The 21,744-nt window shown below is 47.9% G+C and overlaps 1 protein-coding gene across 15 annotated transcripts in view; it reads right to left on the bottom strand.

The window, feature by feature from the left end:
• Nucleotides 1-2,977: 2,977 nt before the first annotated feature.
• The window catches only part of EMSY (EMSY transcriptional repressor, BRCA2 interacting), a 46,846-nt gene continuing 28,079 nt past the window's right edge, over nt 2,978-21,744 (bottom strand). For 3 of the 15 annotated variants that reach the window (XM_083436088.1, XM_083436091.1, XM_083436090.1), the window contains 8 exons: nt 19,655-19,819; nt 18,204-18,359; nt 16,162-16,221; nt 14,570-14,720; nt 13,758-13,908; nt 11,760-12,341; nt 6,480-6,986; nt 2,978-4,826 (listed from right to left, as the gene is read on the bottom strand). In XM_083436088.1, coding sequence (XP_083292214.1) covers nt 4,635-4,826; nt 6,480-6,986; nt 11,760-12,341; nt 13,758-13,908; nt 14,570-14,720; nt 16,162-16,221; nt 18,204-18,359; nt 19,655-19,819 — 1,964 coding nt within the window. In that variant the 3' untranslated portion in view covers nt 2,978-4,634. Of the gene's footprint in view, nt 4,827-6,479; nt 6,987-7,762; nt 7,861-11,759; nt 12,342-13,757; nt 13,913-14,569; nt 14,721-16,161; nt 16,222-18,203; nt 18,360-19,654; nt 19,820-21,744 lie in introns of all 15 variants that reach the window. The other 12 variants (XM_083436095.1, XM_083436096.1, XM_083436097.1 and 9 more) reach the window with 6 other exon arrangements.

Here is a 21,744-nt window from a genome sequence, read left to right as displayed (position 1 = left end):
GACATCCCATTTTTCCCTGCAAGGGAACGGCAACCATTCTTGGGCGCCTTGCTCTAGCAAGATTTCGGAGCGTCATCTTGTTCTGAAAAAAGCGTGATTATTTCCGCGTCCATGATCTCGAACAGGTCACATGACTCGCATGGCATTTCAGACCCAGAAGATGGCTTCCCAGATTTGGGCCACGTCGTGTTGGAGGGTATGGAAGTGTAGACAGCGCTACCCCCTAGATTGGTTGAAAGTAAGAAGGCAGGGCAAGTAGGCACTAGCTAAGAGAGACTTAATTTGGCTGTGCCACACTATGGGCCAGACTCTACTGCCTCTTTGTGGGGTGGGGAAGATTGTGATAATCACCGGTTCCTCTTCTGCAAAACGGTTATTCTGTGGTGCCCACAACAGTTTTAATTTTCAAACGTGCCACAGCTCCCAGGCCCGAGAAAGGTTGGAGACTCCTGCAAACCTATCGAACACTCAGCAGCAGAAAACAATTACAGTGGTACCTCGGGTTAAGTACTTAATTTGTTCTGGAGCTCTGTACTTAACCTGAAACTGTTCTTAACCTGAAGCACCACTTTAGCTAATGGGGCATCCTGCTGCCGCCGCACCGCCAGAGCACGATTTCTGTTCTCATCCTGAAGCAAAGTTCTTAACCTGAAGCACTATTTCTGGGTTAGCGGAGTCTGTAACCTGAAGCGTATGTAACTTGAGGCGTACGTAACCCGAGGTACCACTGTACAGCTTATGGAACTGTGTCCACACAGGGCGCAAATGAACTTCTCATAACTCTGCATGCAAGGCGAAGTGCTAAGTGATTTCAGAGTCAGCCTTTTAAAAATAAAATAGATGCTGTTTTGCAGCCAGCAGATAAGGCGGCTGTTCTTCCTTAAGAAGACGCCTCTTTCCAAGCCTGCCTACACAACTCGGGTTTAGCCGTTGCAAGAGTGGAGGAGTTTTTGTTTTGCTTTTGGCTATGCTGATTCCGGTTTCCTGAGAAAGGCTGCAACCGGGGGAGAGACAGAAGACAAAAGTCCACCCAACCCACTCATCGCGAGGGGCCCTGCGGTGAACAGCGTGGGTGGTGTTGAGAGAAGACACCGATTTAAACGGAGGTAGGAAAACTGGAGTGTCCTTGGCGCACCCTGTAGGACAATGAAAGAATTTCAGTCTCAGCGAAAAGTACCTGTATGATTGTGTTATTTTAGGATAAGGTGGCCACAACAAACACAGCGCCAAAATAATAATGATGATGATGATGTATTAGCAGAATACATAAAATCTGCTGTCAGGGGATTGGCTGGCCACTGAGAAGTAATGGCCAGATACTGAGGAGTGGGGCACTGGGAGAAAGGGGGTTGGAGACCGACTTCGAAGAAGGGATCAGGAGATGCAAGCATCAGCAGTGGGTTTCAACAAGACAGTGGGGCCCTGGCTTCTGCTTGAGGACACCAGGTCTTGCATTGTGGAATCAACTGATGTACACTTTAAAGGGTAAAGGACGACTCTGGGGTTGCAGCATTCATCTCACTTTATTGGCCAAGGGAGCCGGTGTACAGCTTCCGGGTCATGTGGCCAGCATGACTAAGCCGCTTCTGGCAAACCAGAGCAGCGCACGGAAACGCCGTTTACCTTCCCGCCGGAGCGGTACCTATTTATCTACTTGCACTGGCGTGCTTTCAAACTGCTAGGTTGGCAGAAGCAGGGACTGAGCAACGGGAGCTCACCCCGTTGCGGGGATTTGAACCGCCGACCTTCTGATCGGCAAGCCCTAGGCTCTGTGGTTTAGACCACAGCGCCACCTGCATCCCTAGACTGAACTAGCCTCCTATTTGAAAGGGTCCATTACATCTCTGTTTCCTTTCACCAATAACCTTTCCCTGCCCGTACATTTCGCAAAGCTTTCACTTTGCTCTTATCTCGTCCCTCCCTCTTCAACCCAATCTGTCCTCTAGTTCTTTACATTGGGTTGCCATCCTTTTTAGGCTTACGGGACAATTTGGGGTTTCAGAGTCCGTCCGTCCCCAACCCTGCCCGATCAGCAACCCTTTCCTAAGAGACCATGCTGGGTAGATGCATGGGCTTCGATTTTCCGAGGGATCTCCGCAGAAGTTGAATCCGGGAGAACCGATATGAGCCTCGAAAAGTGAATAGAGCTGAAAGAGGAAGTGGGAAGGAGGGCCACTCTCTCCAAACTTCCTCTTTCATCTCTACGTACTTTCAGGGGGAGAACAAAGGTAGCTGCTCTCATGACCAAGGGGGCAGCGAGCGTATGTGCATGTGTGGGTGTTCAGAGCCTTCGTGGGTTCTAGGGGAAGCCTCAACAGCATCTGAAGGAGAAGCTGCGGTTTCTTATTGAAAGAAGCACACCCAGACTCATAAGGAGTGCTGGCCAATCTCTTTCATAAGAACATGGGTAGGGAAACTAAGGCCCGGGGGCCGGATCCGGCCCAATAGCCTTCTCAGTCCAGCCCGCAGATGGTCTGGCAATCAGTGTGTTTTTTCATGAGTAGAATGTGTGCTTTTATTTAAAATGCATCTCTGGGTTATTTGTGGGGCCTGCCTGTTTTTACCTGAGTAGAATGTGTGCTTTTATTTAAAATGCACTTCTGGGTTGTTTTGTGGGGCATAGGAATTTGTTCATTTACCTCCCAAAATACAGTTCGGCTCCCCACAAGGTCTGAGGGACAGTCGACTGGCCCCCTGCTGAAAAAGTTTACTGGACCCTGCATAAGAACATGAGAAGACCCCTGCAGGATCCGGCCAATAGCCCATCTGTTCCAGCATCTTGTTCTTACAGCGGCCAACCAGATGACTAGGGAGAAAGTCGCAAGCACGATTCGAACACAAGCCCTTTGCCCTCCTGTGGCTTCCAGCGGATGTGGATGCAGAATGTAGCCCTCATGCCTAGTAGACATCAATGGCCTTCTCCTTCTGTGTTCTTCACTGGTCCTAGAGCAATAAGGAGGATTATCGCAACAGGGGAGAGCGTGGTTGACTTTTTATAGAGATGTTAATAAGGAATGGTCAACAGTGCCACCTGGAGGGGAGAGCCAAGCAACACACACAGATACAAGATGCTTAAATGGACAACAGAGCGTTTTCGGTTATCATACTTCACTTCCCGGAGTGTTCTCTCAAGCGGCCATTTAATTACAAAACACTAAAATCACCATTTAGAAAATATTTGACACAAGTTGTATTAGAGCCTTCAGAGGATATCTACTTGAAGTAGTATTTCAGCACCAAAAAAAAAAAACAAAAAAACCAGGGCAGTTCAACTGATATGTATATACAGGATACATCAAAAATGCTTATTTATAATGAAATCTATACAAAAAAAAAATCACGTTAAAAAACCAGTTCCTATATACAGTTCTTTCTTTTCTTTTTCTTTTTTTAAAAAAGCAACGTCTTCATTACTAAGTTGTACAGACTGTTTCTTACTTTTTACTACGGTTGATTCAGTCGACGCAACACACACACCTTTAAAAAAATTGTTATTATTTGTTGTGCAAACAAAAATGGTAAGGCTTGGAAAAAGATCATCTCGGAAACAACAGAAGGTCAGTAATTTTAAGGTGTGTTTTTTTCCTTTGTAAAGTCTCTTAACAGTCATAATTAAATTTCCTCTTTTTAAAAAAGAAAAAAAAAGCACATAAGAACCAAAGAAATGTCTGAAAGTCACAACCCACAACACAGTTCCTCTCTCGGATTATCAATGCCATTTGTTCTGTTTTTGAGACGTATTTCTCCCACCTTGCAGCTTAAAGATCAAACCGTTTCGCTTTACAAAAAAGAAAGAAAGAAAGAAAGAAAGAAAGAAAGAAAGAAAGAAAGAAAGAAAGTATTGAGGTTGCTGGGCCTGTTTAACAGGACCAAGGAGTGTCAAGCTAGAATTCTCTCTTCAGGTTTTCCTATTTTGAATAAATAAAAATAACTTTGAACGTGGGACGATTTCATCTATGCCCGGAAGAAATGTGATTTCTTGGTGTCTGATCCAGCAAGAGGATCTCCTCGCAGCGTGTTTTCCCTGTGATCCTGAGTGTTCCTGGACAATACTGCTTTGTGTTTAGAAGCGGACCACCTTCTTAAGCTTACTTGAAAATAAAATGGCACATCAGTGCAGGGAAGCCACAACACACACCAGACAAAGTTTCTTAAGTGCTTTCCCAGCACCAAAGGACCTAGGCATGCTACGTTTTAAAAAAATAAAGTAAAATCACAAACATCTTGTGATGGGAGTTTCATTCAACTACAAACGGAGAGCGCTGCTGCTGTTTTCAACTAAGAACGTTTTTAGCAGCCGGTCCAGAACGTCGTAGCAAACCAAAACTTCGGTGACACCTTTAAGAAATAAAAACCGCTGTGTTTGTCTTCTTTGCTTGGAAAAAAAAAAATACATTCCCACTGTCGTACGGCTAAACCGGCGCGGCAACACCATTTACCTCCGAAATCGTTTAGCGACCACTGCTATTCTCTGCCAGCGCCCCGATGCTTGGCGAGCCCCCAAAAATGCTTCCGAAGGGAAAAGTGCTTCTGGAGAATACTACAAGGGAGTCTTCAACACCAGCAGCCGAGTCTTTGCTTCACCTTCCAGGGACCGTCATCCTTTTAAAGTGCACGCCGGCATCCCAGGCACGCTACGAGTGTTCGGAGCTCTGCATTGGGCTGGGCTCGGTCCCGTCCTCGTTGCCGCTGTCAAGGTCCTGTTCCATCGCGGTCTCCTCCTCGTCGAGGCGCTGGCTGGTGAAGTTGTTGAGCTCGAGGAGGCCGCTGGGCTCCACAACCACGTTGGAGGTGGAATGACAGGCCACGGAAAACTGAGGGATCGTCTGGAAAAGGAGGAGAGAAACTGCATTAACAGCCATATGAGAAATACCGTATTTTTTGCTCTATAAGACTCACTTTTTCCCTCCTAAAAAGTAAGGGGAAATGTGTGTGCGTCTTATGGAGCGAATGCAGGCTGTGCAGCTATCACAGAAGCCAGAACAGCAAGAGGGATTGCTGCTTTTACTGCGCAGCGATCCCTCTTGCTGTTCTGGCTTCTGAGATTCAGAATATTTTTTTTCTTGTTTTCCTCCTCCAAAAACTAGGTGTGTCTCGTGGGCTGATGCGTCTTATAGAGCGAAAAATACGGTATGTAAAATAACTAAGCAAGTATTAGACATCACCCCAGAATTGGCCTTACTAAACATCTTCCAAGACAACAATGCCCATTTACACCACAAAGAACTCATAACCTGCCTACTTTCAGCAGCCAGAAACACCATAACCAGGCACTGGAGAGACCTGTCAGGAGTAAGCATGGACCAATGGTACTAAATAGTATGGGAAACAGCCCTACTAGAAAAATTAACCAATAAACTGGAACTGACACGGGGACAAATAGAAGAAGACGCCTTCACCCCAGTATGGCTCCCCTTTATCACATACACAGCCCAACAAGACAATCATCCACCAACAGCATACAAATCAATATGGCTAACCTGATCCAAAACACCCACCCACCCCACTCACACATGAAAACAAAGACCACCACAGCCAACCACAAATGAACAGCCACACCCTAGGCCAACCCCAACCTCTCTCACCACCAAAGGAACACAAGTGAACAGCAGAGAACCTGCAAGAACGCTGACACCAAACCCTACATACATTAAGCAAAATAGAAACATCGCCCCCCCCCATCTTTCCCCCCTCCACCCTTTTCTTCCCAATGTCTCAACAAATGAAATTGATTTGTAAAAATGTTACATGGAAAAAATACGAGAGACATTACACATACTTCTGTAAAACAAAAAAAACTTTAATAAAAAATAAAAACATAGCAAAGCTAAAGGGGAGCAAGGCGAAGAGAGCTTAAAGGCACTTTTTGAGACAGCTTTCTTTCTTTTCTTTTCTTTTTAATTTATACTTCTCAGATACACAGTGGTACCTCTAGTTATAAACTTAATTCGTTCTGGAGGTCCGTTCTTAACCTGAAACTGTTCTTAACTAGAGGCGTGCTTTCGCTAATGGGGCCTCTTGCTGCCGCTGGCACACGATTTCCGTTCTCTTCCTGGGGCAAAATTCTCAACTTGAGATAACTCTTCCAGGTTATCAGAGTTTGTAACCTGAAGCGTTTGTAACCTGAGGAACCACTGTACAGTGGTACCTCGGGTTAAGTACTTAATTTGTTCCGGAGGTCCGTTCTTAACCTGAAACTGTTCTTAACCTGAAGCACCACTTTAGCTAAGGGGGCCTCCCGCTGCCGCCGCACGATTTCTATTCTCATCCTGAAGCAAAGTTCTTAACCCGAGGTACTATTTCTGGGTTAGCGGAGTCTGTAACCTGAAGCGTATGTAACCTGAAGCGTACGTACCCCGAGGTACCACTGTATACATTCTACTGATTTTACAATCATTCTACTGATTTTACATTTTAAAACGTGACTTCCTTCCTCCTCTTTTTGCGGTTTCTTAAATTTATCTTTCCCCAGAGTTTACCTGGATCAAGATCTCCGCAGGAATCTCCTCCACTTTCTTTGGGGCGATGTTCTGGATGCGAATGAAGTGGTTGCCGGCAGCCGGGGTGCCCTGCTTCCTCTCTGGCAAGGGCAGCCTGACGGCAGGGGGGCTCGAGGCAGAGTCCAGGCGCTTGGGCTGCTGGAGGACCGACGCTGCCATCCCGACCGTGGCCACTCTCAGCACCGAGGCGGGCACCGATTCCGCTTCGCCGGGCGGCCCGCTGGCGGCGGGGGAGGCCTTGCTGTTTGGCGGGTCCGCCGCCACGCGGTCCACGCTGGTGTCGATCTGAGCTTCCATCATGGACATTTTCAAAATGTCCGCCACTGCCGTCTTTGCGGACACCTGGGCGGGAAAGAGGTTTGGAAGGGGCGGCGCCAGCTTGGGCACCGCGCTGATGCTGGTCACCTTGGAGACGGTGGGCGGCTGGTGGCCTTCAAAGGTTATCTTTGTAACAGAGGATCCTTGGGTTATGATGGGCTGGTGCACCTGGAAATTAAAAGGGGGTTTATGCACGTTACAGGCAGCTTGGCTGGACGCATGGCGCTACTTAAACCTACCGTATTTTTTGCTCTATAAGACTCACCTTTTCCCTTCTAAAAAGTAAGGGGAAATGTGTGTGCGTCTTATGGAGCGAATGCAGGCTGCGCAGCTATCCCAGAAGCCAGAACAGCAAGAGGGATTGCTGCTTTCACTGCGCAGCGATCCCTCTTGCTGTTCTGGCTTCTGAGATTCAGAATATTTTTTTCCTTGTTTTCCTCCTCCAAAAACTAGGTGCGTCCTGTGGGCTGGTGCTTCTTATAGAGCGAAAAATACGGTAAATGACAGCAATAAACAACAGCAACAGGGGCGTGATTTTGAAAGTCAAAGTGCTGTGAGACAGAATAATCCATAGCAACATAAGGGGGATAATAAGTTATGAGGCAGGAGAGGATTTCAGACTGCGAGGTGCCTTGCTTAGGCATCTACAACCAGCAGTCCCGTATTCCTTTGGGATTTACACCCCCCAAAGCATTTCCCTGGTCAATTCCACCCCTGCCCCCACCTCAAAAGGCTCAGAGAGCCAGTTTCTAAAAGAGAGGAGTGACTTTTTGCCCCTAAGCGTCTATGGCAATCGATACATGTTTTTGTCTGCTGGTTCATTTTTCCTTGGTTTCCCCTCCGTGGTTTTGCGCCCTTCCCCAAGGAAAAGGAGGTTTGCTCTTCTCAGAGAAAGCAGTTTTTACTAAGCTGAGGGTGATGTAAAACGACAAAGGAAGACGTACAATGGAGGTCCTTAGAGTGCCGCCGGGCCTTCGTCTTTACGTTCCACAGAAATTAACAAAAAAAGGTATTACGGGGACAGAAAGCAATAACTTTATACCTAAAAAGAAGAACAAAACAAAAGTGAAAATGAAATAAAATCAGGAAATCGGTCCATGCAATGGCAGTTAGAAAGCATCTGAAACTAACAGAAATCACAAGCCTGGTGGCGCATCTCTTCCTAGCACAGAGAGGGGTCGCTCCTTCCTTGCACCCAGCTCTGACTTTCAAAAAATACACTCCTGGCACAGCATAGCTTAAACGTGAGCTTAATCACCGCGCAACTATTCAGTTAAATGGGTGACCTTGCAGCCAGACACTCCCTCGGCCTAAGGGTCACAGCTCAGATCAGCTGCCTTGCATGCCAAAGCTCCCAATTCAAATCCCAAGCAGCATTCCCAGGTAGGGCTGAGAGAGACCTCTGAAACCACGGAGAGCCTCTGTCAGTCAGGGTAGATAATGCTGAGCTAGGGAGGCTCACGGTCTGACTGCATATAAGACAGCTTTCTATGTTGGTCCCTTACCTTTCCCGCCCCGGCCACAGTGAACCATGCAACGGTCACCTCCAGGCTGGACTACTGTAATTCGCTCTACGCGGGGCTGCCCTTGAAGCTGTCCCAGAAACTCCAGCGGGTGCAGAATGCTGCAGCGAGGCTCCTCACGGGGTCCTTGCCATGGGAGCATATTCACCCAGTGCTTTTCCAGCTGCACTGGCTCCCGGTGGAGTACAGGGTCAGATTTAAGGTGCGGGTTTTGACCTTTAAAGCCCTTCACGGCCTAGGACCCTCATACCAACGGGACCGCCTCTCCTGGTATGCCCCATGGAGAGCCCCAAGGTCCATAAATAGCAACACCCTAGTGGTCCCAGGCCCTAAGGAAGTTTAGATTAGCTTCAACCAGAGCCAGGGCCTTTTCAACACTGGCTCTGGCCTGGTGGAACGCTCTGTCTCATGAGACCAGGGCTCTGCGGGGTCTGATTTCTTTCCACAGGGCGTGTAACACAGAGTTGTTCCACCTGGCCTTTGGCTTGGAGCCAATTTGATTCCCTCCCCCTTTCTTTTTTCTTTTCCTTTCTCCTCCTGCGATGAGGTTTCCATATTTTAATGTATTTAAATTTTGTTTTTAAGTTGTATTCATTCAATTTGTTTTTATTATTGCTTATTAGCCGCCCTGAGCCCAGCCTTGGCTGGGTAGGGCAGGGTATAAATAATAATTATTATTATTATTATTATTATTATTATTATTATTATTATTATTATTATGTTCTTCCTATGCTACCTCACAGGACTGTAGCGAGGATAAAATGGGGACAAGGAGAACCAAGACATCTACCTTGTGCTCCTTGGAGGAGAGAAGTCAGTGTACATACAGAACGATCGCAAGTTATGTGCATTTAACCTGCACAATTTCTACCACTGAAGCCGGGCTGGTTGAAACCATGCAACTTAAATCCAAGCAAGGTGGAGCATTTAAAAGTTCTTTTGGGCTTCCCTGGCACAGAAAGGGATGTGAAGCTTTCTGCCTTGCTACTGAGGTGGAGGGAGGGCAAAACCCTCCTGGAGCACGGATTATGGGAGGCTCTCAATGTCCCATAAAGCTATCTGAGAACCGGCAAGATCTCACATAAGCATTGCTGTGTTACTTTTATTGTTGTTAGCTGCTCTGAGCCCGGCTTCGGCTGGGGAGGGCAGGATATAAATAAATATTATTATTATTATTATTATTTATTATTATTATTATTATTATCACCAGCATTCCAGAGTGGGCACACCGAATAGGCCTTGCCCCCCAAACATAGAATCGAAGAGTTGGACTAGGGTCATCTAGTCCAACCCCCTGCAATGCAGGAATCTCAGCTAAAGCATTCATGGTAGCGGGCCATCTAACCTTTGCTTAAAAACTTCCAAGGAAGGAGAGTCCACAATCTCCCGATAGAGACCGTTCCACTAACAGCTCTAACTGTTAGAGTGATTCTTTCTGATGTTTAGTCGGAATCTCCATTCTTGTAACATGAAGCCACTGGTTCGAGTCCTACCATCCAGGGCAGGAGAAAAAGAGCTGGTTCCCTCTTCCATGTGACAACCCTTTAGCTATTTGAAGAGATGGCGGATATCTGAAGCAAGGTGGAGAGCTTAAAAGCTCCTAAAAGGCCTCGGTCCAGTATACCTGTAGGAGCGTCTCCACCCCCATTGTTCGAACCGGACACTGAGGTCCAGCGCCGAGGACCTTCTGGAGGTTCCCTCGCTGCGAGAAGCCAAGTTACAGGGAACCAGGCAGAGGGTCTTCTCGGTAGTGGCGCCCGCCCTGTGGAACGCCCTCCCACCAGATGTCAAAGAGAAAAATAACTACCAAACTTTTAGAAGACATCTAAAGGCAGCCCTGTTTAGGGAAGCTTTTAATGTTTAATAGGTTATTGTATTTTAGTGTTTTGTTGGACGCCACCCAGAGTGACCGGGGAGACCCAGCCAGATGGGCGGGGTATAAATCATTATTATTATTATTATTATTATTATTATTATTATTATTATTATTATTATTGCCCTGGGTTTGCATGGAACGAAAAGAGCGTTTAGCCTCTCTGCTTTGCTTGGAGGGCACGACCTGCTTGAAAGGCGTGGGCTCTGGCAGTGCTGGGCACACTCTCTGTCTCCCACCCGCCCCAACTTGCCAGACATGAGACGGCTCTAAGGGTCTGAGTTCAGGCGGTTTTGGGGTTTAGTTGGAACCCCTGGACCCAACCCCCTGCAAAAGATGCAACTGTATTGTAATAAAAATTGTAAGAGCAGAGGGAAGGGTGCTTGGGAACAGGAGCACAAGCATGGAAAGCCTCAAAGGCCCTATATATTTGCCACTGGTTCTCTGACCCCTTAGCTCTGCCCTCGCCAAGGCCTCAACCTCCTTACAGGCAAATCATACGAGTGCTACCAAGTGGCGTCCATCGGCAGGAGGAGATGGTGGCTGCTCTGTTCAACACAGCATTGCAGAAAATAAATTACCATGAAAATCCCTGAAACGAGAAGTAAATCGACTATAGAATAACAAAAATCAAAAAAATAAACTAGAATTAAACAAAGACTTTACGAGAAGCCGGCTACAAAACTCGTTTCACTGAACTAATCAGTTTCCTCAGAAGGAAATAAAGAAACAAACTCAATTTCTTATTACTACTGCTTGGTTCTCTTAAATAAGGTTCATGTTTAAATTTTTTTTGAGTTTCTGCCCTGTTTTTTGAGTTTGTTTGAAACTTTGAAACCTCAATTTCTTATCACTACTGCTGGATTCTCTTAAATAGGGCTGTTTAAAACTTGTCACTGAGGTTTTCATACCTTTTCTGTAAACTCGAGGAAGCATTTTCAGACCTGCTCTTGAGGTTTTTTGATCCCACTTAAAATCTTATAATTTCTTTATTTCCTTCTGAGGAAACGGACTAGTTCAGTGAAACGAGTTTTGTAGCCGGCATCTCGTAAAGTCTTTGTTTCATTCTAGTTTATTTTTGGATTTTTTGTTATTCAATAGTCGATTACTGTATTTTTTGCTCTATAAGATTCACTTTTTCCCTCCTAAAAAGTAAGGGGAAATATGTGTGCGTCTTATGGAGCGAATGCAGGCTGCACAGCTATCCCAGAAGCCAGAAGAGCAAGAGGGATTTCTGCTTTCACTGCGCAGCGATCCCTCTTGCTGTTCTGGCTTCTGAGATTCAGAATATTTTTTTTCTTGTTTTCCTCCTCCAAAAAGTATGTGCGTCTTGTGGGCTGGTGCGACTTATAGAGCGAAAAATACGGTACTTTTCATTCCAGGGATTTTCGCGGCAATTTCTTTTGTTTTGTGTAATTTCTTGGTTCCGTGTCTTTTTTTCACTGTTCAACATGGCAGCTTCCATGGGGCCCTCAAGGCAAGGGGAATTCTCCCCCCCCCCAAAAAAAAAACCCTCACAGCACCCCCAGCGCCCGAGTCCTTTACCTGGCTCGCCGGCTGCTTCTCAGGAGGGCTGGAGAGCTGCATCTGTCCCTGGGGCGGCTGGGGCTGGACGTAGATCTTTTGGGCGGTGGGCGCCTGCTGCAGTTTAGGCAGCTGCTGGGTGGTCTTGACGGCCAGGACTTGGACCACCGTCTGCTGGGGCTGGGCCACCAAAGTGGGCAGCTGCCTCTCGCGGGCTATGGGGTGGTGGGGAGGAGGAGGAGGAGGCGCTGCCGCCTGCGGGGCATCCAGCTTGGGCTGAGCCAGCTCCTGCGGCAGCGGGGCGAGCTTCTGGTGCCGGATGGAGAGCTGGGGCATCTGGGGCAGCTTGTGGGGCAGCTGTTCTGCCTGGAGGTGGATGGTCTGCTTCTGCTTGGCCTGGAAGCACTGGAGGGTCTTGACCTGAAGCTGCGTCTGCTCCAGCTGGGGCGGCTGGCTCAGCTTCTGCTGCTTCTGCGCCTGCACCAGCGCCGAGCGGTAGAACAGGCCCGTCTGGGGGTCCAAGGTGTCCATCTCCTCTACCTCCCCTTCCTCTGTCCCCAGCTGCTCGCTGTGCTTGGTGAAGGCCGTGTGGCTGCTCAGGGCCTTGATGCACACAAAGGAGAGGGAGCAAAAAGACGTCAGCCTTTAACGCATTCCTACGGGATACCACTCCCCTTATGAACCAGCCTGGACCCTGCAATCATAATCTGAGTGTTAGAATTCCTGCTCCATGATTGCAGTCATGGGATTGTTGTCTTTCACACGACGGTGTATGTTTTGACTCCACAGAGTGGGAATTGGCGGAGACAGGATGTTTGTGTTACTGTGATCCGTGAAGTGGGACTATTGTCCTTTGTTCTTTTTCTCTTTGCTGCCTGATGCTAGAGAGAGGGAGCCATGTTGCAGTGCTCCGTGTGTGTTTATGTGTAGATAAAGTAGATTAGCCAAAATGCTGAGTTGCTGAGGTCTGTTATACAAAGCTGCAAAGACTCTGCAGGTCCCTAAGTGTGCTGATGTCGGTTTGCATCGGTCGCCATGATGTTTGGGCAGAAGAAAGCTTTTGAAGCTCCCGAACGATCAACCAGGAGGAAAGTAACATGCCAGCCGGGCATTTGTCTCTACCAGGGTCCTACTCAAGTGTAGGCTGAACTCCTGACACTGAGGTCCTTCTTCACGTGCCTCCACCATGAGAGGTCTGGAGGGTGGCAACACGAGAATTGGGCTTTTCTGAGCTGGCTCCCTGCCTGTGAAATGCTCTCCCCAGGGATGCCTGCCTGGTGCCATCCTTACATACTGTACCCCTAGGTGCCAGACAAAAACATTCATTTTCTCCTAAAGTTTTGGCTGATTGAAAAATCTGTGGTCTTTTAAATGTGTATGTAAGGGGTATTATTATTATTACAGTGGTAACTTCCTTCTCAAACTTAATCCGGTCTGGAAGTCTGTTCCAAAACCAAGGCGCGCTTTCCCATAGAAAGTAATGTAAAATGGATTAATCCTTTCCAGACTTTTAAAAACAACCCCGAAAACAGCAACTTAACATGAATTTTGCAATCTAGCAAGACCATTGACCCATAAAATGAAAGCAATAAACAATGTACTGCAGTCGCACGATCAATCAGTAGCTGAACTGAGTTCCACACAGTCATAAAAACAAAACAAAAAGAGCCAGAAAAACACAAAATAGCAAAACCAGACAGACCTCAGCTAACACTCAAAACAGAAGTGTGGCACTCAAATCAGAAGCATAACACTCAAAAGGGAGCACGTTCGGCTTCCCAAAAAAAGTTTGCAAACCGGTACACTTACATCCGGGTTTGCAGTGTTTGGGTTCCAAGTTGTTTGAGTACCAAGGCGTTTAAGAACCAAGGTGCCACTGTATTAGGTTCTCTGGGGAGGGAGTTTCCAAATCTCTAGCATCACCACCTCAAGAGGGGAAACACAGCTAGACACCGGAGGTCCAATCGCCGGAACCTCCCTGGAGTGAAAAAAGGCCACATTGGAGAGACAGTTACCGACCTGTTGCATGATGTGGGTGATGGCGCCCGTGGAGGAGGCTGGGATGGATTTCACCACGACCGACGTTTGCGTTGCTGTCTGGGACTGGGCCACGTGCTGCAGCAGAGTCCGCTGGGGCTGGGAGGACTGCTGGTGAGGCTGGGAACGGTGGCTAACTGGAAGTGAGAAAGGGAAGGAAGGAAGAAAAAGATCAATGGTAGCCTCTCAGGGTGTGTCGCAAAGCTGCCTGCTCCACTGGAATTCTCATGAAGCCATGGGAAAAATTGGTGAGATTTAAAGTGAGTGTGTTCAGTGTGCTAGTCTTACATGCTGGGGTCAAAGGGGCGTGGATCAGCCTTTGCCTCTAAGTGCTTTGAACTACAACTCCCCACAGCCCTAGGGCTGGTGAAGGGTACAGCTACAGGCAGGTGGGGAATGTCACCTAAAGTGACGGTGTAGATCTGGGAGGGACGGGTGGGGCAGGAAGGAACAGAGAGCACCACTTCTAAGCGGCCACCATGTTCCAAAACTTGCTCAAGAATGTCAAAGGGTACAGCAGGGAGTGGGGTTGCACACTGCAAGGATCCCAGCCTGCACCTTTCTCCACACACACACAGGATCTCCGTCAGCAAGTTTCCGAGGGAAAGAGCAGAGACTGTCCTTGATGCATTGTTGACCCCACCTGCGGAGCTTTAACTTCACCCACTATAAATGGAAAAGAGGGTTGTCGACAGCTACTAGCCATGATGGTTATTGCTCTGCCACCACGGCTGGGAGGCAGGGATGCTTCTGAATGCCAGTTGCTGTAAACCACAGGAGGGGAGAGGGGGCACTTGCGTTTGAATCCTGCTTGCGCGTTTCCCATAACGAGCATCTGGTTGGCCACTGCAAGAGCAGAGTGCGGCACTACTTGGGTCATTGGCCTGATCCAGCAGGCTCTTCTTATGTTCTTATGGCCAATTGTTCTTGGCCATTTGTTCATTCCTACGGAGAAAAGCAAAGGGTGGGTGGAATGGGGCCAAATCCGCTCTCCCTGCCCTGGGATTCCAAGTCTCCTCCTGCCGCGTCTTTTGAGTCACAGTGGAGCTTGACAGAAAGGTTGCAAGCTGGTTTTCCACAGCTGCCTCCAAAACAGGTGGAGGCTTTTGAAAGCTCAGGAAAACCAAGTCCCCGTCAGAATGTCTCATTTCCCTGTCCTTTGCAGTTCAAGCGAACGTGCAAGGTGTCTTTCAAAAGTCTATGCACTAGTAAGGGTTAGGAACAAAACCACATTCTTAACAACCTGTGCAAATACACGTAAGTGGACAACACAATGTTAAGAAAGGCCTGGCAGCTGGATCAGGCCAAAGGTCCAACTAACTGAGCATTCTGTTCTCACAGTGGCCAACCAGACGCCTACCAGGAACCCTGTGGACTTGTCCTGGTTAAAGGTGCCAGGTTTTGGGTCTTTTCTATCATCTTCTGCATCGCTGCAATGGCACAAGTGAAACTCCCTCTTGAGTAATTGCTTTAAATAACTCTGGCCTCGCAGAAAATTCTGTACACCAAGAAACTCACAAGGAATCCTGGTTAATCATTGTGAGTAGGCAGAAGCCCAGCAATGTTATGCTTTTAAAAAAACAACAACCAACGAGTAATTTGTTGGCACACTCCAGTGAGAGAGAAGAAAAATGCAGTCCTAAATCTTCAAAGGAAGTGTGGGAAATCAATAGGCTCATTAAAATCCAGGATAAGATCCAAACCATCTCCATGCCTCTTCCCCAGTCACACAGGTTACATAGATGCCTTGTGAACAAGCCTCTATGTGGTCAGAAGCCTCCATATGACTATTGGAAGCTGTCCATTCTGACAACTGCTACAGTCACCCACAGAAAGCCTCCTTCCAGACCCTAGAGCAGTGGTTCTCAACCTGTGGGTCCCCAGATGTTGTTGGACTACAACTCCCATCATCCCTGAGCTCTGGCCTTGCTAGCTAGGGGTGATGGGAGTTGTAGTTCAACAACATCTGGGGACCCACAGGTTGAGAACCGCTGCCCTAGAGCCATCAGTTACATGCTTGCCCACTCCTTGCCAGGATTTTCTTTGCTTTTTGCAATGGTACAGAGGAACAAGTAGTCATGGCAATGTTCTAGTTCTCTCTGCTACCACAGAAAGGCTAAAAAGAAGTGTCCATGGTAGCAGCTCTCAGAACCAACGGCCAATACAATCAACTGGAGACTTCAAACTGCTAATCTATAAGCACTTGGGCAAAGCTTTCTAGTGTAAAAAATAAAATAAACTGGAAACGTCATGTACTGATCCAGATAAAATAACGGATCCCAAAGCTGATGCACACAAGCACTTCCATGCTGTGTAAGGTCACCCCAAGGGCCTCCAGAACAGTCTGTAATGTTTTTTAATGTCTTTTAGAAATAAAACATCTAACCTATGTGGCTTTGGAGGTATTCTTCCGAATGTGAAGGAATACAGTGCTGTCTTCCTGAGTCTGCAGATAGACAAAGATGTTAGAGATATGAGAAGAGGCGATTTGCTCTGCTCATCTCCAGCCAGCGCTTGCTCTAAAGCAAAACCAACTATTTATTGTGATCTGTCCAGGACAGGAGTCTTCCCCAGCCCTACCTGTAGACGCTGGGGCTTAAACCTGGGACCTTCTGCATGCAGAGCGAGTGCTGCAACCAACGTGTTGCAAAAGGTTCCTCAAATGCAACCAGAGCACCGGCTAGATCAGAACGAAGACTAACCTACATCTAATCTAACATCCAATGCCAGCTTCAGCGCACGTTCTGCAGGAGTCAAGCCATGAAGTGGAGAGGAAGGGTAGGCTATACAGCCGCCAAGGAAATTTTCGAGCGTTAAGGAGGCGGACATCAACTGCTCTGCATTGCAGGGGGTTGGGCTCAAGCTTTGGCTCCTACCCAACTCTACAATTCTATGGTTCTGTTTGACAAGAATCTGTGGCAAGCTATTCCACAGGCTCCATTATTTGGGCAGGGGTGTGTGAGAGAGGGAGAGTGGGGAGACATACAGCAGCTGAGAAAAGCAGCCACCTACAACCTTCCCAGATACACACCTTGGAGACTGCCTCATTCCCAAATACAATCCATAAAGCCAGGCAAAAACAGGATCTGCTAGGCATGAAGAAGGGATGGGAAATGGAGAGGCTTTCACAGTACTTCCAAATCCTGTTATCCCCGTTTTTCTTGGAGGGGACCAAGTGTGGGTAGTGAGAGAGGCACTCTGCATTTATTCAGAAGAACCACTAATTCCTGAACATCGTTCAGCTGCAGGCTCCAAGATGGAGCCGTAGTACCAGTTACGCCCAAACTATTCTCTCTAGCCACTCCCCAGAGTTGGCACTTTCTTCTGCCCAAGATCTGTCAATGCTCAAAAGTAAGAATTTAACAGCAGCCCTGCTGATCAGACCACAAGGCCTAGGAAGACCTTCATTCTCTGCCCCAAAGTGGATAGCCAGCCCACAAGCAAAGCATTAAAGCAACAGTCCTCTTTCCACCGTTTGTCCCCAGGTAAAAAGGTAAAGGGACCCCTGACCATTAGGTCCAGTCGCGACCAACTCTGGGGTTGCGGCGCTCATCTCGCTTTACTGGCCGAGGGAGCCGGCGTACAGCTTCCGGGTAACGTGGCCGTATGACTAAGCCGCTTCTGGCGAACCAGAGCAGCGCATGGAAACGCTGTTTACCTTCCCACTGGAGCGGTACCTATTTATCTACTTGCGCTGCGTGCTTTCGAACTGCAAGGTTGGCAGGAGCAGGGACCGAGCAACGGGAGCTCACCCCGTCACGGGGATTCGAACCGCCAACCTTCTGATCGGCAAGTCCTAGGCTCCGTGTTTTAACCCACAGTGCCACCCGCGTCCTCAGGCTGGTTGCCTCTAAACATGGAAGTTCCATTTAGCTATCATGGCTACTAGCAATTGATGTGACTTCTCTTCCTCCAAGGATTTCTCTAATCCCCCCTCCAAACCAAGTGCCACAACCACAATCTGTGGCAGCAAGTTCCATGCTAATCGTGTACTCTTCAGTGACAATCTACTCCAGGCATCCCCAAACTCGGCCCTCCAGATGTTTTGGGACTACAACTCCCATGATCCCTAGCTAACAGGACCAGTGGTCAGGGATGATGGGAACTGTAGTCCCAAAACAGCTGGAGGGCTGAGTTTGGGGGTGCCTGGTCTACTCTCTCTGCCCTGTTCATTCATTCAGAGCTCTATTGCATCAAACCCGCTTCCCCAAGAGATTGTTTTTTTTTTTTGCAGTAAGGAAAGTGATGGGAATGTAGAGGAAAGCAAGGGATAGCACACCACCTAAATCAGGATGGATGCTCAATAAACTGGTTGGTGGGAGGTCCCAAAAGTCTGTGAAGTTTTCCGCATAGTGCTTGCAATATGTATATATATTTTGAAGTCCCACCAGGACCTTCTCCCCCTCGCATGTCTCCTACGTGACTCACCAGTGGTGATGTATTCTGCAACCAGTTCTGACTCCACCACGGCGATAGAGGGGCTTTCTGGAGAATGTCGCTTCTCTTGGGTCATCTGGATGGGAACTGCCATTTGGCTCAGATCAATCGTTGGCTGCCTTGGCTTGGATTCCAATTTTTCCTTCACTACTCAGGCATAAAGGAGGGGGGGGAAAGCAGAGATCACTGTTGTTGCTTTTTGTTTTGGACACAAGACTAAGTAAAGCACATAAGCCCCCAATGACACATGCCCAAAATTTTATTCATTTATTTATTTATTGCATATCTTTGCCACTTTGTAATTCAAGGAGATATACAGGCAACTCCCCATTTTCATGCGCAACTGCACACACATACATTGCTGCAAAGGCGGCACGAAAGGGGCAAAGCGGGCCTAAAAGAGCACAAAAAGGGCAAAAATTGTGCAAAAACAGCATCTGTTGTTGTTTAGTCATTTAGCCGTGTCAGATTCTTCATGACCCCTGGGCCAGAGCATGCCAAGCACTCCTGTCTTCCACTGCCTCCTACAGTTTGGTCAAACTCATGCTGGTAGCTTTGAGAACACTGTCCAACCATCTCGTCCTCTGTCGTCCCCTTCTCCTTGTGCCCTCCATCTTTCCCAGCATCAGGGTCTTTTCCAGGGAGTCTTCTCTTCTCATGAGGTGGCCAAAGTATTGGAGCCTCAGCTTCAGGATCTGTCCTTCCAGTGAGCACTCAGGGCTGATTTCCTTCAAAATGGATCGGTTGGATCTTCTTGCAGTCCATGGGACTCTCAAGAGTCTCCTCCAGCACCATAATTCAAAAGCATCAATTCTTCGGCGATCAGCCTTCTTTATGGTCCAGCTCTCACTTCCATACATCACTACTGGGAAAACCATAGCTTTAACTATACGAACCTTTGTCGGCAAGGTGATGTCTCTGCTTTTTAAGAGCAGAGCTCTTAAACGGCATCTAGCAATCCCATAAGCCTTTGCAAAGGCAATCCCAGAAGCCTTTGCACCGACACTTGAGGCCTGTGGAGAGTTGGAGCTTGAGCAAGGAGGTTTGGAGGGAGCGAATGTGTTGCTTTGGGGCTTTTTCAACGGTGTTCCAAATATACGCAATTTCACTCAGTACATAACCCCCGCGTAAATGGGGATTGCCTGTACATGGTTGTCGCTCTCCTCATTTAATCCCCACAACAACCCTGTGGGGTAGGTTAGGCTGAGAGGTAGCGACTGGCCCAAGGTCACTCAGTGAGCTGCATGGCCGAGTGGGGATTTGAAACCCTGGTCCCTCAGAATCTAGTCAGACAATCTAACCACCACGCCACACCGGCTCTCTAGGGAAAGGGGGTGAGCAGCACACATAGACAGGACCAAGACCTTTTCTGCCACTGAAATAAAAACGCAAGTTAGTTGACGCAAGGGAACCACAGACGCTCCGGGATCAAGAGCGCCCACCTGTTGTTTGCTGGAGCTCCAACAGCGCTTTAATTGTTGAAGTGGCCGACTGGGATTCACTAGAGACGTCCTGGTAGATTATGGTGGGGCTAGAGTCCACAGCAATCTCGTGTTCTGACCAATCCTGGCTTCGGGAGGCAATGACGTGAACCACAGGCTGGGAATCTGAGACACAAAGGAACATAAGATCGTAAGGAGAGCCTGCATCCGGTTTTCCCAACAGCGAAACAGATGCCTGTGGAAAACCTGTGAGCAGGATTCGAGCGTAAGTGCAATCTAAATAAAGGTAAAGGGACCCCTGACCATTAGGTCCAGTCGTGGCCGACTCTGGGGTTGCGGCGCTCATCTTGCTTTATCGGCCGAGGGAGCCGGCGCACAGCTTCCGGGTCACGTGGCCAGCATGACAAAGCCGCTTCTGGTGAACCAGAGCAGTGCACGGAAACGCCGTTTACCTTCCCGCCGGAGTGGTACCTATTTATCTACTTGTACTTTGATGTGCTTTTGAACTGCTAGGTGGGCAGGAGCAGGGACCGGGCAACAGGAGCTCACCCCATCGCGGGGATTCGAACCTCCGACCTTCTGATCGGCAAGTCCTAGGCTCTGTGGTTTAACCCACAGCGCCACCCGCATCCCTTTAAGTGCAGTCTATGCTCCTGCAGTTTCCACCTACTGGTATTCCAGCCATCGATAGCCCTCTCCTCCATGAATCTGTCTAATCGTCTTTTAAAGCCATCCAAGGTGGTGGCCATCACTGTGTGTTCTATTATTTTATCTGCCCTGAATCTTCCAATGTTCAGCTTCATTGGATGAAAAAATTATCTCTGTTGTCATTGTCCCATACAGAACAACAAAATTGAAAAAATCTACATCAGACATTCAAAAACCAACAAGCCTGCTATCCCAGCTATCCCAACCTGGTTAGCCCCCTAAAAACTCTGATACCCCATTTTTAAATACAATATACTCCCATAGACTCCTTACACTGCATTTAAAACCAAAATCGCATTTGGATAGAAATTGTTTCTCAGGCGGCTAGTCCTGGTCTTTATAACCCTGAACTTTCTTCCAGAAGGCAGAAGCTGAAAGAGATCATTTCTGGGGTGTGTGCTATCCTGCGCTATCTCTGCAGCTTTCTTATGGCACTTGGAAGCATAGATTTGATCCAAGGTGGGAAGAGTGTACCCAGTTATTCTCTCCGCAGTCTGGACAGCACTTAGAGAAGGCGAGCATATCTAATGAATTGCTTTTGATCTTTCTCCTAGCTAAGCCGCAGGCCCATCTTACAGCTTGGGAGCTTTTTGGATGCCAACTCTTCAAAACTAATTTCATGTAACTTCAAGGATGTCAAAGCTGCTGTTCCTCCCACCTCCTCCAATTTGCACTTTGCTGCTCCCTGTTGGCCATCGATTTAGGAGGCCATGTTTTCTTACGAAAATGATCACAGACAAAGATGGAAATAGGAGGAAACCAAGTACAGTGGTACCTCGCAAGACGAAAAACTCGCAAGACGAAAAACTCGCAAGATGAAAGAGTTTTTCGTTTTCTGAGTTGCTTCGCAAGACGGATTTCCCTATGGGCTTGCTTCGCAAGACGAAAACGTCTTGCACCTTTTTTTTTAAACCGTCAATGCATTCCTATGGGAAACCGTCAATACACAGTGGTGCTTCGCAAGACGAAAAAACTCGTAGAACGAAAAAACTCGCAGAACGAATTAATTTCGTCTTGCGAGCCACCACTGTACTGTTGCATCAGCAGGTGCGCAGGCTCTGTTGTGGGTGTGCATGGAGCCGCATGTCCCTTTAAGGGCACTGTGCTTGCATGCTATGATTAAGGAAACGTGGTAACCGGGACTAAGGGGCTGGCCACCAATGGGAACTGTCCAAGCTGTAGAATTTTATGATTCTAACTCCATTGACAGATACGCACTAACAACAGGATCAAAGGACATCTTATGAGCATGCAGAACGGTTGGGGACGCAGAGCTCAGAAGCCAAGCTCATGAGGCCAGCCAAGGCCAATCTGCTCCCAAAGTCCGAACCACAGAATCATTTTGAGTTGCAAAGGAACCACTCGGATCATTTGGTCTCAGC

This window comes from Podarcis tiliguerta (genome assembly GCF_965153285.1).
Source record: "Podarcis tiliguerta genome assembly, chromosome: 4".
Classification (NCBI taxonomy): Eukaryota; Metazoa; Chordata; class Lepidosauria; order Squamata; family Lacertidae; genus Podarcis; species Podarcis tiliguerta.
This window is presented reverse-complemented; position numbering and strand designations above follow the sequence as displayed.